Source organism: Myxine glutinosa, chromosome 11, assembly GCF_964187855.1.
Source record: "Myxine glutinosa chromosome 11, kmMyxGlut1.1, whole genome shotgun sequence".
NCBI classification, from domain to species: domain Eukaryota; kingdom Metazoa; phylum Chordata; class Myxini; order Myxiniformes; family Myxinidae; genus Myxine; species Myxine glutinosa.
This window is the reverse complement of record NC_136271.1, coordinates 131,868,335-131,885,794: the sequence shown is the minus strand read 5'-3', so window position 1 is coordinate 131,885,794 and position 17,460 is coordinate 131,868,335. Positions and strand designations below refer to the sequence as shown.

General features: G+C 46.1%; 1 protein-coding gene across 1 annotated transcript; it reads right to left on the bottom strand.

Annotated features, from left to right (window-relative positions):
* Nucleotides 1–856: 856 nt before the first annotated feature.
* LOC137414039 (uncharacterized) lies at nt 857–16,792 on the bottom strand. Its single transcript, XM_078787140.1, has 4 exons — nt 16,660–16,792; nt 14,172–14,320; nt 7,640–7,794; nt 857–4,523 (listed from the first exon to the last, which is right to left on the bottom strand). The coding sequence occupies exons 2-4, from the start codon at nt 14,317–14,319 to the stop codon at nt 4,419–4,421; spliced, it is 408 nt and encodes a 135-aa protein (XP_078643266.1). The 5' UTR covers nt 14,320; nt 16,660–16,792; the 3' UTR covers nt 857–4,418.
* Nucleotides 16,793–17,460: the final 668 nt, after the last annotated feature.

Below are 17,460 nucleotides of genomic sequence, written 5' to 3'. Positions count from 1 at the left end.
GTTATTCTAAAAACAAGACCGATAGTCCAACAACAGCGTAGCCAGATAAATTTCATACTGATCGGATCAAGCATTCCACTTGTCGATTTATGACGTCATAATGAAAGCGCCTATGACAACATCATTAACATATGTTATTCCCCATGGGGAGTACTTTACAATTTCCATGGAGCGGTTTCTGATATATAGAGGCGCAAAGTTTTTCGGTTTTTCCAAGATGGCGCCCACACCACGTGACCTAGGATGTCATAATTACTAATAAAAAAAATCTTCAGGAAGAGCTGCTCCTATGGTGAAAATTTAATGTCAATCAGACCAATGGTTGCAGAGAAAACAAAATTTTAATGGAATAAACCTGCAAAATGCCAGTGGTTGGGATGTACATACATACGGACAGACAAACGCTGTTCTCGATGTAAAAACGTTTCTGTACACCGCTCTCGAGACTCAGTTTGCAAGCCACTGCCTACAATTCCAATAGAAGAGACATAATTACTCTTTTATGGAAAATGTGTTTTGAGTTTGTTTTATCCTCAAAAATAGACCGTAGTGAACACACATTTGTGTTAAAAGATTGGCCTTTAAAACTACCCTGATGAAGGGGGATAGACATCTTTACAAACATGCAAACTGACTGTGTTTTATATGGTATATATCCACATAAGCAGTACACATGTTTTATGCTTGATATACGTAACCCGGATTATTTTATTTTTATTTTAGATGAGCGATCAAGGCAGCGGTCTGTTGCCTATACACCGCCTAAATAAAGGGATATGTCAACCACTGTCAGTCACACAATATGCAATTCGACAGTGACGTTTTGTTTGCAGAAAGAAAAAAAATCAAACGACTATTTATTTCTTATCAAAAACCTTGTTTATTGTGGGGAGTAGGGGAGTACATATTGGAAAGGACAAGGAAGAAATTGTAATAAAATTGTCCAACATCATTGAAAAATGCAGGTACTTACATGGAATGCCGAGTGAATATTGCACAAGAAAAAAAAATCAAGCATCTTGGTTGTCTGAAAATCGAAATAATTTTACAAAAGTTGCATTATCTAAACGAATGAGTAATGCTTGTGTTTTGTATTTGGAAAAGGCCAGCTTTCTACATGTGTATACAATGGAGCAATCTCAATCAAAAGTCTGCCTGCAGTCCCTGAAAGGTCACATTGCTACAAAAATGTGTTTGACTCGTTCTCATGAGTATAAAAACATGAAAACAGTCGGGGATATGGAAGTAAACGTTATAAAGTGCAATTGACAATGCTGCATTATACAAATACAAAAAACAATTAAACTACCTCAAAATCATCCCAATCCTCATCATCAATGTACCATACCTTTTATAGAGTGTCAGTGCTGTCAAAACAGCCTTGGGTTATGTTGACTGGTTTTGTTAGGCCGGGTGGGGTGGTTTCGTTAAGTCTGCTGGTTTGGTTACGTCGGCTGGTTTGGTCGTGGCGGCTGGTTTGATGTAGCCTTTTCAGCAGTCAATTAGGGCAGGAATTTGTAATTTGATCATTGTGCCAGTGATAACTCACCTACCTTTTAGTAAAATACGTCTTTGGATCTTTAATGCCCTGCATGCAAAACACCAGGGTGACAGTTTATCGCTGGGTCAGGATTCATATCCAGGCTGGACATCTCAGAGGGGAGTGTGCATTCCTTTTGGCCATCCTGCTAATCCACCGCACACTCGTAATGATAATAATAATAATAAAAAATGATTCCTTTAATTTGCTTTGAAAACGAGGAACAATTTGAGCGTGAGGAAGCATTCTTTACGAACTCAAAACAAGATTTACAATATAAACTATCAGGTACTTTTATGGATTTGAGGTTTCACCTGCATCGTTCATCCATTTTGTATCACACGCTACCTCATCTAAAGGGTATCTAGTAAACAGCATCTTGCTCTGCTTTCTATGCCTCATGCCATTTGACAAGCTAAACAGCAAGAACATTTCTGCTTTTGAAGTCTCATTTGAATATATCAAGTTTCATGAAAAAAAACATCTTCAAAAAGTTCTTGCAAAATCGATTGGATATAATTATTGCAGTAATTTGTCAATAAAAAAAATGGCTTCTTCTTGAAGTATCTCCGTTACACCTGTATTCAGACAGTAAGACCATCGCTCCACTCCCCAGATGTCTTTGGTGTATTTGCCAGAGGGTGACGTCAGTCTGACATCTGCATTCACAATTTTAATTTCATCACCGTGTCCCTACTTTGATGTGATTTCACATTAAATTCCCATTTATTATTCTTTCAAGCATCTGCACGACTTGCGCATAAATAATGTTTCCTGAGATTATTGGGAGGAATCGGAGTGGCTTAAGGGACAATTTTACTCCGAATGATTCATCCCCTCCACCCCAAAGGCTTTCCATATCTTCACTTTGCTCAACATCACTTTGTTTTTGGTCTGAGGATTTCCTTCACCCTGAACTTCTAATCGTTAATAAAATGTATAAAAGCAGTTATTAAAATGTTAAACAAGAAAAAGAGCAATCAGAGATTGCAAACCCTCGCCAGGATGTATTTTTAGTGGTTTTTAAGGCTTTTGTGTTCAAACAAATATGGCGGCCGAACCACGTGATCGATGACGTCATTATTTTAAAAAAATCTCCACCAATTTATGCCTACATGACGCTCAAGAAATTTCATCTTGATCGGATGAAGTTTTGTACTTGTCGAATTATGACGTCATAATGGAAGCACCTATGACATCATCATTAACATATTTTATTTCCCATGGAGAATTCTTTACAATGAGCCATGTCTCAATTTTTTCTATTCAGCACTTTCGGAGATATAGAGGTGCAAAGTTTTCAGTTTTTCCAAGATGGCGGCCGAACCACGTGACCGATGATGTCATCATTTTTTTTTCTTTCTCCACCAGTTTATGCCGTCATGCCGCTCAAGAAATTGCATCTTCATCAGATGAAATTTTGTACTTGTCGAATTATCAAATTATGACGTCATCATGGAGGCCATGGGCCGAGAGAGTTAAAAATTGGGCACAGTCTATTCCAGGGCAAGACAAATATGTGTGTAAAGTTTGGCGATTCTACGTGCAACGGTGTAGACGTAGTAGTGCGCACAAACAGACTAATGCACTACCCTGTGCTCTGGCGAGGGTAACAAGGTGACCCTTGTTTCAGCAAGAAACCAAGTGTAACTATTGGTTTAAACGAACATTGGGAAGAGGGTGATGTAGAGGGGGGAGGGGTGTGGGTGGTGGTCATTGATACTTGCACTTACAAAAAAGCAATGGCCAAGGTTTATTACCTTTCTGTGTTGTGATGACAACGCATTTATGTCTGAGCGATACCTTACAGGATCGAACGACGCTTCGATTGATTGATATTCATCGGCAGTAAATGGATACGGTGGTGGAGGATTTGCACATCTTCCATATATTTAACCTGTCGCTCGATCACAGGTAGTTTTGTGCTATTACATCTCAACGTTGGTGTTGGGCTAGCGGCTAGGGTGCCGGCTTAGGATATAAAGATCCTAGGATCCTGGGTTCGAATCCCGGTCCCTAGGATCCTGGGTTCGAATCCCGGTCGGATCGCTGAATTAACGCCAGGGGGGTTGACTCAGCCTGTCATTTCCTTCTGAGGTCGGCTAATTGAGGACCAGCTCACTGGTAATTCCCTGTTTGTCGTTAAAGGCGGCAAAAAGGGTTGGCGTCAGGAAGGGCATCCGGCCGTAAAACATTGCTTCAAAAAAGGGGACCGAAAAACAACAACAACCACGGTTCCCGAAAAAGGCCAACCCCTGCTTGCGGGGAAAAATGGCCTCTAAAGGTGGTTTTTACATCTCAACGTGTGCGATGTAGTTAAATTATTTGTAGATTTTTTTTATTTAAAGTTTGATCAGCTGAGCCCACGTCTGTGGTTTTTATGAGGTTATGCTTTACTCTTCTCAAGCACAGGTGACCCAGGTGGGATATAAAAAAAACACATGGATGTACCTATTCGTTGGAAGACTACAATGGAGAATGGCGGCACGGAAGTTCAGAAAATGCCGACCGATTAATGCACAAAACGCTGTTGTTTTTAAACGTGCAGTCTATGACCGTCTGTTAACAAGTGAACAACATTGTGTTCGGATTATCATTGTGGCTGCCCTGAATGCTCGATTCGAACGTTTTATTTTGATGCCATTTTAAAAAGGCTCCAGCCATGAAAGGAAGAAGAAGAAGAGAAAAAAAGATCTCTGCCAATCCCACCATTTATGGGTGGCGGACAGGATGCGTTCGTCGCAGCTGCTGCAATTCTTATGTCGCAATTCATCCGTGGGTGTGAAACGTTCAGTAAGTGCAGGATACCCGCTTCGTCGCCGAGCGCTGCGCAGGGAAGCACCGATCGCCCCCTCTTGATTTGGGAAAGCAAACGTGGTCAATGGTCGCACCGGCTTCGCCTAAAGATGCCACGGAAGAAATCCAATATGCGGTAGAGCCAGCGTAGCCTCCCTCTGTGCTTTGAACGTATTCTTTTCTGTGCCTGTGGGTACACGTGGGATGTTAGGGCATTCCTTCCTGTTTTCACTCTCACATCCCAGTGCTGTTATTCCAGGCCCTTCGTACAGCCGGAACGGATAATCCTGCCTGCGTTACTAATGTGAGCCAAGTGGTCCAGTTCAATCACCAAATACGCATTGGGCATCAGTTACCTGTTTATAAGCAAGAAAAGTGACCGACAGGTAAATAAATCAGACTTGTACTTTTAAGTGTATTGGCCTGTGAAAAGAATATAAAAACTTCCTGCAAAGGGATAGGGGGTTCGACGATGAAAGTCCAGTTCCAGGGAAGTTAAATCGATCAAATGTATTTATATATATATATATATATAAACCACCTTTACTCAAGAGTCGTCAGGTTTCTACCATTTGCTGTCATAACGTATTGGCAATTCGCTATCACATGCAGGCAGCTGCTGAAATTTGTGACACATATGCAGGCATGGAGCTCTGGCTGCAGATGGACATGATAATGGCAAAGCCGAGCGGTCTTGGGCCTCGTAAGTAATACACGCAAACATAACACGACTGAGATCAAGGTGTTTGAGATGAAAATGTTCACAGCTGCAAAGGAGAAGAGAGAAATGGAAAGAAAAGAGAATGCATCGGATGGAGGTTTGGAGCGTTGTGTTGACATGTGATCAATTAAATAAAGAGCAGCAAATGGTAAGAGGATCAGTTAAACAGGCATGGACTAATGACGGCTTATCTACTGCCATTGCCGAGTTATTAACAACCAGCAGATATTTGATGTCATCGAGTTCTCTAACAGCTCTGCTTACACATGTGATGCCTCATCCAGTTCTATAACAGCTCTGCTTACACATGTGATGCCTCATCGAGTTCTATAACAGCTCTGCTTACACATGTGATGCTTCATTGAGTTCTATAACAGCTCTGCTTACACATGTGATGCCTCATCCAGTTCTATAACAGCTCTGCTTACACATGTGATGCCTCATCCAGTTCTATAACAGCTCTGCTTACACATGTGATGCCTCATCGAGTTCTATAACAGCTCTGCTTACACATGTGATGCCTCATCGAGTTCTATAACAGCTCTGCTTCCACATGTGATGCCTCATCGAGTTATATAACAGCTCTGCTTACACATGTGATGCCTCATCGAGGTGTATAACAGCTCTGCTTACACATTTGATGCCTCATCGAGTTCTATAACAGCTCTGCTTACACATGTGATGCCTCATCGAGTTCTATAACAGCTCTGCTTACACATGGGATGCCTCATCGAGTTGTATAACAGCTCTGCTTACACATGTGATGCCTCATCCAGTTCTATAACAGCTCTGCTTACACACGTGATGCCGCATGATGTTTGGTTCCATCCTGTGCTCTCCTCTTCTCGAGTAACAGCTTGTCGTGCAGTTTGCCACGCTAGTCTCTCAGCTTGCTGCTCCGGTCAACTCACGTATGACTCGTGTTAACTCGTTGCATGTTACAGTAGTCTGAGTTCAAATTGCAATTGCTTCCCACAACCACTCCTGACGATACTTGTATCCGGCTTGGCCAAAACCAACACACACCTCAGTGAAAAAATTCAAAGGGATCCAAGGCACATGGGGGAGGTTGTACATATATCCCATGATGTTGGACAAGGATATTTAGAGATTTATAGAAAAATGGGCACTGTTTATGGGATGAAGCACAATGAGCTATAAAGTCCCAAGCATTGTTATTTGCTTTTGCGCATTGATATTGGTCGACCATTACCAACAAAATGTGAAATCAATTAAGGTCGAAAGCGATCAAATTGAGCAACCGGTTGCATTTGGCAGCTTTCATTTATTTATTTATCTCCTTAATATAAATAAATTGGCCTGAAAAGCACTACAGTAGGTTATTGGAATGTACAAAAGCATAGGCAATGCAAAATGTCTCGCCGAACAGCGCACGACCAAGTCCACCTGAAATGCTTTGAGTATTCATTTGAACCCGGGTGACCTCTCCAGTATTTCTTTGTTTCATCACAGTAATCGGGGTCCTCTGTGGTTAAGAGCATTTGAGTTGCTTTTGCAGGGCCTCTGCCCTATCGTTTGGTCATCTAAACCCCACAAGCCTCACCAAAGCCCCTTGCCTTGTACCTCCCTTTCGAATCGCCACTCCCAACCCTCTGCAACTCCACAACTGTGGTGATATTGTGCATCCCAATTGTTTCCCAAGGCTTTGCTAGTTGGGACATTGGTGGAAAAGAGCGAGCTGGTATTTTTATAGCTAAAGTTTTCATTTTGTGGTTTTGGGTTAATTTACAGGTTTGCTATGAAGGAAGGTCTCGGTATAGATGTCAGTGTATTTTGGGTGGACTCTTTGGTTTTTCCATTTCTCGTTTTCACAATCCAGATGGCCAGGCCTGACATTCACTGGCCTCTAGCTGACGTTGGAATAACGACTGAAGGTGACAAGAAGTTTGTAATTTGTTCATGGTGCCGGTGATGGCTCACCTGCGCTTCGCGATGGACACCGTGGGATCGTTACCATTCACCAACGAATACCGGCAGACGGGACACCAAGTTTAACGTCCGTCCGAATGTCCGCACGCACATCGATGAATCGCCCTGCGGTTCGAAACACCGATGGTCGTTCATAACTGGGTCAGGATTCAAACCCAGGCTAAAATGCTTCGAGGCGAGTGTGCGTACCTCTCGGATATCCTGGCAGTGATTGTTTTTGTGATGACACATCTCAACTTTTCACGTTTTATAAGAAAACTTTTTTGTTGTTGAAGTAAATCGAGTGAAAGAATTGAAGAGCTATCTAAATATTACATATGCATGATAATGAGGTGGGAAAGAAAGAAGGTAGGTAGGTCTTGAAAAGAGAGCATAAGCATATTGGAGAAAATGAGCAGCAAAAGTCTAAGGGGGTTCGAAGGATTTAGGAGCGATGGAAGAAGGAGTACGCGGAAGGGAGAAGGTGGCATGGCGACGAGTAATATTCTACCATGAAATTAATGTTTCTCTTCACTGGTTATTCAGTGAACAATTACCTCTTGCAGAGAATGATCACGGTTATTTTTGAAATTATCCACAACATTATATCAGCATTGGTACACAGAGAAGCATTTCAACCAGGCATTACCTACCTCTTCCATGACATCACTGTGGAATTGATCACTCAAACGGCGAAGTTCTGCTCCCACCCGAGTGCAGATTTCACCATCTGTGTTTTGGGACGGTTCCCTATTTCCACCCGCACGGTCTTGCGGCCTCAGGTCCTCTTCAGAGTCTTCTTCTGGACCTAACACGTAGCAAATGGGAAGGGCATTGGTCCAACCAACGGTGTCAACATAGCCTTTGTCCTCACACAAAACGACATATTCATTCATTCCTGAGTGACTGTATTTTGTGTGACAGACGCAGAGGTAACGCATTCCTCTTTGAGCTGTCTAACCGTGGTTTGATTCCCAACCTGGCCATGAGCTGTCGGATTGACGCTTTACGAGCAGGGCAACGCGTCACAAAGTGCATCCCTTGGAACGTGCCATTAAGCTGGGTATCCAGCCAGCCGGCATTAGTTGGTACACTTTGAAGGTCCCATGGTTTTTCACGAAGGGTTTCTGAGTTCTCCCTGGGATCCTGAAAACAAATTCCTAAATTTCTGCACGTCACCTTCGGTCGACCGTCGGGCCCGGCTCCCCGGTTCATCAAAGACTTGGGCCATGTTTCCTCGGTATATTCCAGAAGAAGGTGGGATTCATTGGGGGTCATCAAAGAAGCGGTAGTAGTAGATGGATTGTATGAAAAGCTTTTAAAGATGCTGGCTAACCACGATCCCGATGCTATCGCCATTGTAATCAAAGCTTTGTGAGATATGCATCTTCAAAGAAAAAAGGAAATCATACTCAAGTGACAGCTCATGCTTGTGGTTCTCTGGCTCACAGTACTTTCACCCATTTCTCTGTATCCTCCATTTTCGTGGCTTTATGGATTCCTCGTATAAACACTATTCTGTGAGTCACACGCAGTCTGTTTTTTTTTGTTTTGTTTACAACTCCTGGCTGAGGAAGATTAGGAACGGTGTGAGGAAGCACCGCAATGGCACAAGAATAGGCTTTACAATACAGGATGGCCATCCAGACGTGAGACAGAACTTTTGTGCTTACAACGTCGAGGTAACAGATTACACATGTAAGCTAACGAGACTGCACACAGGAAGAATTGTTAATGCAGATATTGGGGCTCATGCAGGAGCAGAACAACAGAGAGTAAGAGATTCTGCTGTCTCAACAATGGATGGAGGTCCTCAATGCCAAACAGGAAATCAGAGCTGTCTCCCTTGACATATCACGTGCCTTCGATACGGTCTGGCACCCAGCTCTGCTCACCAAACTCTCCTCCTATGGTATCCATGGAAATCTCCATGCATGGCTTGCGGACTTCCTCTCTGGTCGTAGTCAACGTGTGGCCCTGAATGGATTTCTCTCATCTCCCCTTCCCGTTCAGGCTGGAGTTCCCCAAGGCAGTGTGCTGGGCCCTGTGCTTTTTCTGGTCTTTATCAATGATCTCTCCGACTCTCTGGAAAATCCTCTATCTCTTTGCTGATGACTCCACTCTCTGCCGCTCCATTCCTCTTCCCTCAGATCGGCAGTCTGCAGCCTCCTCACTCTCCGAAGACCTGGACAAAATCACAGACTGGTCAAACATGTGGAACATGTCTTTCAATCCTGACAAATCTCACACTCTTACTATATCTCTCCGAAAAGATCGACTGGACAACCCTCCCATCTACTTTCTCAACAATCCTCTCCAAGAAGTTCTGTCGCTCAAGCTTTTGGGTCTCACCATCTGCCATGATCTTTCTTGGGAAAACCACATTTCCAAGCTGGCCTCCAAAGCCAGTCGCCGACTGGGCATCCTCCGTCGTGCGAAGTCCTTCCTAGGCACACCTGAGCTCCTCACCACATACAAGGCTTTCATCCGCAGCTCAATGGAATACTGTTCTCCCCTATGGGCTGGTGCTCCTGCCTCACACCTGGCTCGGCTTCACGCTGTTGAATCCAAAGCTTTCAGAATCATTGGAATCTCCCGCGATGAAGCTATCTCTGAGGGCCTTTCACTCACTCACCGCAGGCAGGTAGGTGGTCTTTCTGTCTTCTACCGACTCCTCTCCGGCCTTGCTCCCCCAGCTCTCTCTGTGCTCTGTCCCCCAAATATTCCTACAGGTCGCACAAGATCTGCCATAACCCTCTGATGGTTAAACTGCCGAAATCTCGGCTCTCTGCTCACCTTCACTCTTTCATTCCTCTTTTCTCCCGCCTCTGGAACAAACTCCCACACTCACTTCAATCACACTCCTCCCTCCAGGTCTTCAAAACAGCTGTTCACCACCATCTCTTATCTTCCCCCATCCAAAACCTTGATCTTTTCTACCCCCACTAATTCACCCCAGATCCACCTTGTTTGAAATTCCAACTTCTTTCCTGGAAGTCTTGGCAGTGTCCATATGTTTTATACCTCTCCCACCCCCCCCCCCCCCTTCCCATGCCTCCCGCCCAAAGCCCTCTCCCTCCCACAGTTCTCTCGATGTCTCCATGTCTCTCGGTCCCTGCTCTCAAATGTTGTGTTTGTGTCCTTCCCCCTCTCTCCCCATCTTGTCTACCGCTCCCGATGTTATTTGTTTTGTGTGTCTGTTTGTCTTTCTGTGTGATTAATGTTCGCTCTTTCACGAGCCTCGATCTTGTATACAAAAAAAGGAAAAAAAAGAAAGAAAAAAAAAGATCAACAGACGAAATGGGGCAAAGGGCAACGAGTGGGTGAACAACAAACGGATGAAACAGCACAAGGAGAAGGATGGAAGCTGTCTCGGCAGGTGTAGTAAAGCTGCGTACTGGGAAATTGAGAGACCTTGAGGTGACGGTGGGCAACAGACTTGTAATCATATCAGGTAGATCTCCAGAAAATGGTCAGGAAGACCATTCCATGGGCACGAAAAGGCAGGTATGAAAGAATGGAGGTGGGCGGTTGAGTCTTGATTGGGGAAGGTAACCAGGAAAGGGTTTCTCGTAGAACGTGCACTACCTGGAAAACCCGGAACTAGGAGCGAGATCAGAATAGAGCCGGTTAAAAAAAAAACACCAGAGGACACCTCCAGTGAGCATGAAGTAAACCCTGAGACTCCGCTTTCTGGCAACGCAGAGGGCCTCATATTCTGGGGCCTTAAGGGAGACCATATGGGAAATGTTGATTTGAAATGGGAAAACGTTTGGTAGTGAAATAGTAGAGCGAGTCAATACTGGATGAGAGAGTAGTTTGCAACATCGCCGTAGGTTTCTAAACTACTAAAAGACGTGTTAGCTCAACCCTGATGAGATGAGCGATTGCTGACTTTTTTTAAGGCACAGGACTGGAACAAAAGTGGCTTGTTAATCATGTAAATATGCAGTTGGTCAGGACTGTAGAGGAATTTAGAAAGGCATCACGTGTTGTCTCCACTCCAGATTGGTTTTTACAGAACAACCTGGTTGAGTTGACCTGGTTTCTCGGAACTGGGCCCCAGTCCAATACAGTGTTGCCATGACCCAATCGAGAACATTACCATTACCCAATGGAGTGTTACCATAAGAATGGGTTGACCATGACCCAAATGGAGTGTTACCTTGATCCAATTGAATGTTACCATGATCCAATAGTGTCACATTTTCAGTACTGGTTATAATGTTGATTATCATATTTTGTTGCCCTCTCCCACCAACCACCTAACCCCAATGCTTCCAACCATTTTGCTTGAAACACAGGTAGACATATATTTTATGATCAAAGCAGTTGTAATGCAGTCCAAGGTGATTTTGAATGGGTGCAAAGTTTAATGTTAACACTATCGTTGCACCACCCTGTGTGCCAAACTTCTAGCTAAAGATAACCATCCTTGTCTCAGCAAGCAAATCAAATTGGTCTTCGCTGAAGTCCAGTGTCTGGCTGTCGTCCAGCAACCAATGTGTTGCTCAATCTCTTGAGGTTTCTCAGTGACCGCCTCTTTATTTACAATTGTGCAGCGGTGGGCTGGTTGTTCAAGAGATCGGGGAGGGGCGGTTGTCGGGAGGGGTGGTCGGAAGTGGTTTTGGTTGCAGCAGGTGGCCGATGGAATCTGCCGGACCCCAAAACCACCGCAGATCGCTGCACGCCACACATAACCTCAAGTGCCTCGCACGCACTTCTCAAAACAAGAGACCATTTTGTGCTCTTACGCTCGGGAAACAGCTGGAGCGATGCGAGTGGATACCTCTACAACCACCAATAGACCAGATTGAGGTGTCATTCCATCATCTGTCACTAATCGATGCCTGTAAATTAATGGTACTTGTATTATTGGTAAAAATGTTCAGATTTTTGTTCTGTATTATTAATTGGAAGTGTCTCATGGATGTTTTAGATCGACTTCCGAGAGAATACAGTAAAGTCTTTATATTGGTCTCGATCTGATAGAATATGGAAATACCTCCATGGACCCTCTAATTATGTGGACACTTGTGTCAACACTGTGTATGGAGAAAACTATCGATCTAAATAATAGTTTCAAATTGGCTAGATATAAAAATGGGTCTCCGTCTTGTTCATGGTCATGCTCTCATCAAGAGAAGTTAATGTTTCCACAGCAGGCCACGTAGCTGACAATGTGCTGCATGATTTGCCATTGCTCTTCCAGGCAGTCAACATGGCTGGAATTTGGCAAGTTGCCAGACACAATGACCTACTTTTCAAGAGGAACCTCGTGGGATCTCTAATGTCTACAAACAAAAACTTGCAGCTGGGACTCCAAGCTTCACATCCCTCCGAGGAACGGCACACTTTGTGATGCAATGCCCTGCTCGCGAAGCACCAATCCGACAGTTTATCAGCAGAATCGGAATCGAACCAAGAACAGAGGGCTCAAAATGCGAGTATGCAACGTCCGAGTTACCCTGTTAAACAAAAACACGTGTTTGACTTGACTCATAGTTGCGCAAGACGTGACGCATTTAGAGCAGGTAGATCAACTTGTCTCGTGACCCGCTGTAGCTGTTGCCCTCCCCTAGCATCCGTCGCTCACGCTCATCAATGCCAAGTGGGCATTCTCAGGCCAAAACAACAATCACAGGCGTGGTTTTGTGGCCTGCCTGCGATACGAGCAGCAAACATGCCCAGGCACGTCGGCTGTAAGCCACACAAAGCTGTCTGAGCTACGACGCATGCCATCAGAGGAGAGAAGACGAGAAGCAGGACTTGGAGGGAGGTGGGGGTTGTAAAGTGTAATGCCAGCCCCCAATTCCCTACATTTCATGCCTGTATCATGCACAACGGGGGGGGGGGGGGTGATGGTGGCTCTTCACTGCACTACGTCCACGAGCAAAGGCAGAACATCCATCAATTAAATTGCACGTTTGTAACATGAGCGCAAGGGGCACAGAAAAAAAAAAGTTCAATCACAATGGTCTCCAGTTGACACACAGTGGGACAGATGGACAAGGCTCATCCTCCAACAAGCAAGAGTTGTGCAAGCAAGCTTGTGCGGTTCAGGTAAAAACAACAGAGTGTGCAAAAGAACAGGGTCTTCGATGGATGTGAAGAGCGTATGGCCAGACATGCTGTTCCGAAACAGGGTGCGCTCATCGCTCAGCCATGAAGGGTGAGCACGAGGCTCCCACACACAGAGCAGAGGGCAAGCACGGGGCTCTTATGCAGAGAATGAACACGTGGTTCAGATGAAGAGGGCGAGTGCGCTGCTCTGACACGGACAGTGAGCACATGGTTCGAGAGCAGAGGGAGAGTGCGCAGCTCTGGTGTGAGAGGAGTAGGAGAGCGCATGGCCCCGAGGAGTGGAGCGGGGGGGGGGGGCGTGCGGCTCAGAAGGGTGCAGCGGAGGGTGGGAGTGCGGTTCCGAGGCATGGAGCGGAGGACGGGAGCGCGGCTCCGAAGGTGGGAGTGCACCTATGAGGCATGGAGCGGAGGACGGGAGCGCGGCTCTGAGAATGGGAGCGCGCCTCTGAGGCATGGAGCGGAGGACGGGAGTGCGGCTCCGAAGGTGGGAGTGCGGTTCCGAGGCATGGAGCGGAGGACGGGAGCGCGGCTCCGAAGGTGGGAGTGCGCCTCTGAGGCATGGAGCGGAGGACGGGAGCGCGGCTCCGAAGGTGGGAGTGCGCCTCCGAGGCGTGGTCAGAGGACGGGAGCGCGGTTCCGAAGGTGGGAGCGCGCCTCCAAAGCATGGAGCGGAGGACGGGAGCGCGGCTCTGAGGATGGGAGCGTGCCTCCGAGGCATGGAGCGGAGGACGGGAGCGTGGCTCTGAGGGTGGGAGCGCGCCTCCGAGGAGTGGAGCGGCGGGCGTGCGGCTCAGAGGGGTGGAGCGCAGGGCGGGAGCGCGCCTCCGAGGCATGGAGCGGAGGGCGGGAGCGCGCCTCAGAGGCGTGGAGCGGAGGGCGGGAGCACGGCTCCGAGGCGTGATGCTGAGTAGGGGAACATGGCTCTGAGGAATGCGGCTTAGTGCAGGCGAGTGGTTCTGATGTAGGGAGTGGTGTGCGGGTGCACCGTTATAACGTTATAAATCACCCAGAGAGATCAAATAAACACTGCAGTCTAACATGGACCTCATCCACCGGACACTTAGTCAATAAGTCTGTAAACATAAATTCCGTACAACGTACCGTTATTGTGCTCCTGTTCCACCTGCTCATCAGCAGGCAATCTCGGGTCGACTCGACATCGCCGTGACGGTCCACGAGATGAGTAGTTGGACTTATGCATGGGGGATCTCGTAATGGATGCCCAAGGTCGAGCCATCACCTGTATCATCCTGTGAGCAAACAGGGGTGGGGAGAAAGACTGAAGATTTATGTTTGGTGATCTCATGTCATCCAATTGCGCATGCTCTGGGGTCCAATGGAAATAAATGTTTATCATTTTAAATAACAGGATTATAAAGCGTCCTGGACCACAAAGGTGCAACCAGAACTTTTTTCGGGGGTTGGGGGGGGGGGCGGGTGGGGGAAAATATCCCACGCTACCTTATCAGATATGACTATAAATTATCAGCAGCAGTTAACAGTTAAAAATATATATTAAATTAATAAATCAATAAAATTTTTAATTATTAAATTTAATTAAATTATTAAATTAATCAAATTTAAAAATCAGCAGTTAAAATATATTAACTATAAATTATCGCTACCTTATCATCAGATATGACTATAAATTTGAAGGAGTTTGGCCAGAAAGTCTATTGTTAGACATTACAGTCTGTCTATGTCTAGGGGGGAAGGAACGGTCCCCTGGGTCCCCCCTTCCCTCTCTCCCCTCGTTGCACTCCGTCCTGGACTACAAGGGCTTGGCCAGGACGTGCCCGGGCAAGGCAGACTGGTACACAATGGCCTCCGGATCATACACAAGACCTGCCAAACACGGAAAGGGAGGAACTGGTAGCGTCTGTGTCCCAGTAGACCTACCTACACCTGTGTCTCTCCCAATGACAGAATGAGGACAGTCCCGCACCAATATTCAGGGTCCAGAGCGACTGTGTCTGCAATCTGCAGGTCGTATAGCACTGACCGGTTCTCCCCAACTCGGAGGAGTGACACCTGTGAACACGGCGATACGATCCGATCCCCGGCTTACAAAACACTCACGGCTCGTCAGACCCTCCCGCGAATCATTTGGGTACTCACACTAGGCACCTGACTCGTCTTTGGGTTACCTGACTCACCTGTGCGGCACCTATCTCACTGGCTCACCTGTGTGACACCGTGCAGGTAGACAGCTGTTCGGTGATTGAGACTGCTGGTTAATACGCGAGCGCACTCTAGCGCACGGTCCTGCTCACGGCTCGAGTCGGTCGCGGACTCGGACACTATTGGCGCTCATTTTACGTGATGTTCCGATTGGGAAATCATTAACAACTAGAACGGCACTCAGTCGAGAGCACACCTCCACCTGGTTGGCCATTTCACTCAATGGTGAAGAATCACTTTTAAAAAATTAATTATTCTCATATCCGAATCCATATTCAGATTTTCACCAAAATCTAATTGTCCTTGTCACACACACACATGTCCAACAAGTTTCGTCCAAATCCATCCATAACTTTTTGAGATATCCTGCTATGTATTATTTTTGGCCCAATCTCCCAACGGTGAAGAATCACTACAAAATTAAATAATTCTCATTTCCGAATCATTCAGATCTTCACCAAAATCTAATCGATTCTTCCTTGTCAGACACCCAACCTCTCCACCAAGTTTTGTCCAAATCCGTCCACAACTTTTTGAGATATCCTGCTATGTATTATTTTTGGCCCAATCTCCCAACGGTGAAGAATCACTACAAAATTAAATAATTCTCATTTCCGAATCATTCAGATCTTCACCAAAATCTAATCGATTCTTCCTTGTCAGACACCCAACCTCTCCACCAAGTTTTGTCCAAATCCGTCCACAAGTTTTTGAGATATCCTGCTATGTATTATTTTTGGCCCAATCTCCCAACGGTGAAGAATCACTACAAAATTAAATAATTCTCATTTCCGAATCATTCAGATCTTCACCAAAATCTAATCGATTCTTCCTTGTCAGACACCCAACCTCTCCACCAAATTTTGTCCAAATCCGTCCACAACTTTTTGAGATATCCTGCTATGTATTATTTTTGGCCCTATCATCTCCCAATGGTGAAGAATCACTTAAAAAATTCTAGTTGCCGGATCCGGATCCGTATCTTCACCAAAATCGAATCATTTCGTCATTGTCACATACGCTACATCTCTGCCAAATTTCGTCCGAATCCGTCGACAACTTTTTGAGATATTTTGTTCACAAACGGACAGACAAACAGACAGGGGTGAAAACATAACCTGCATCCACCTTTGGTGGCGGAGGTAACAATCGTGCGACACTCGGATCTCGCGGGAGCAACGAAACGACCACCGCGATCTACCCTGGATAAAAGAACTAAAACTTCGCAACTTTTACAAGAATGGCGTCGGGAACGTTTGGCAAGAGGATTCCGAGGCTCAGGAGACGCGCATGGTCGGTGGAACAAGCCCAACATCCGGACTTCGTGCGACTGTAAACCATGGGTCTCTGTACAAGGTGTCTGCTCAAACAGTTTGCAACTCCGATCGGAATGACCGATGAGACCTACCGGAGAGATCGTCGGGATGAGGCACCGATCGCTCCAGGAAGCAAGAATGGCGAGCACGCATCCCCGCGGCCGCTTTCAGAGTGCGCGTCTCCACCTCCGCCGGGGCGGACCAATGGTAGCGCGGCGTTGTTGTTTTCCCGCCTTTGGCCGGGGGTGCACGATCCCGAGTGGGCCCTTCACTCGGCGGTCGGGTGTTTGTGCTGCCCCAGGTCGCACACTCGTTGGCCACTTGGGGTTGTGACGTTGGTGTATCGTCGGTGACCCCGAGAGAAAGATGGAACGATGTGCTCGAGGTTGGAGCCCAAGGGCATTCCTCAAAACCAGGACCACACGTAACCATTGTGAGAGCAAATGAGAGACCATTTTGGAGTTTTAACAAGTTGGTGGGATCCCGTACGGTGTTCTTCGCGAAGGGGAGGCGACTTATCGCCGGCACCCGAAACAAATTACAAACTCACTGCCCGGTCCAGGATTGTAACCCCGAAACAATGAAGCTGTTAATTGGGAGATGTGAGAAAGATGCTAAATAATGACGTCATAAGGGATTTTAATCTGGGTTTCAGCATCACGGGCTATCTGCCCAGGTGGGAATCATTCGGGTCAACCCAAGGTAGCCAGCCAGGTACATTGGCAATCACGGTCATAAATAGTCATTATGACGATCACGCAGTCATGTTCTATCATGTCAAGTTCTCTAACGGGGAGTGGAGGGTTTTATAGCCAAGTTACATAGTGGGGAGTTTGAAGGTGTTATAGTCGTGTTACATAGTGGGAAGGTTTGATGGTGTTGTTGACAGGTTT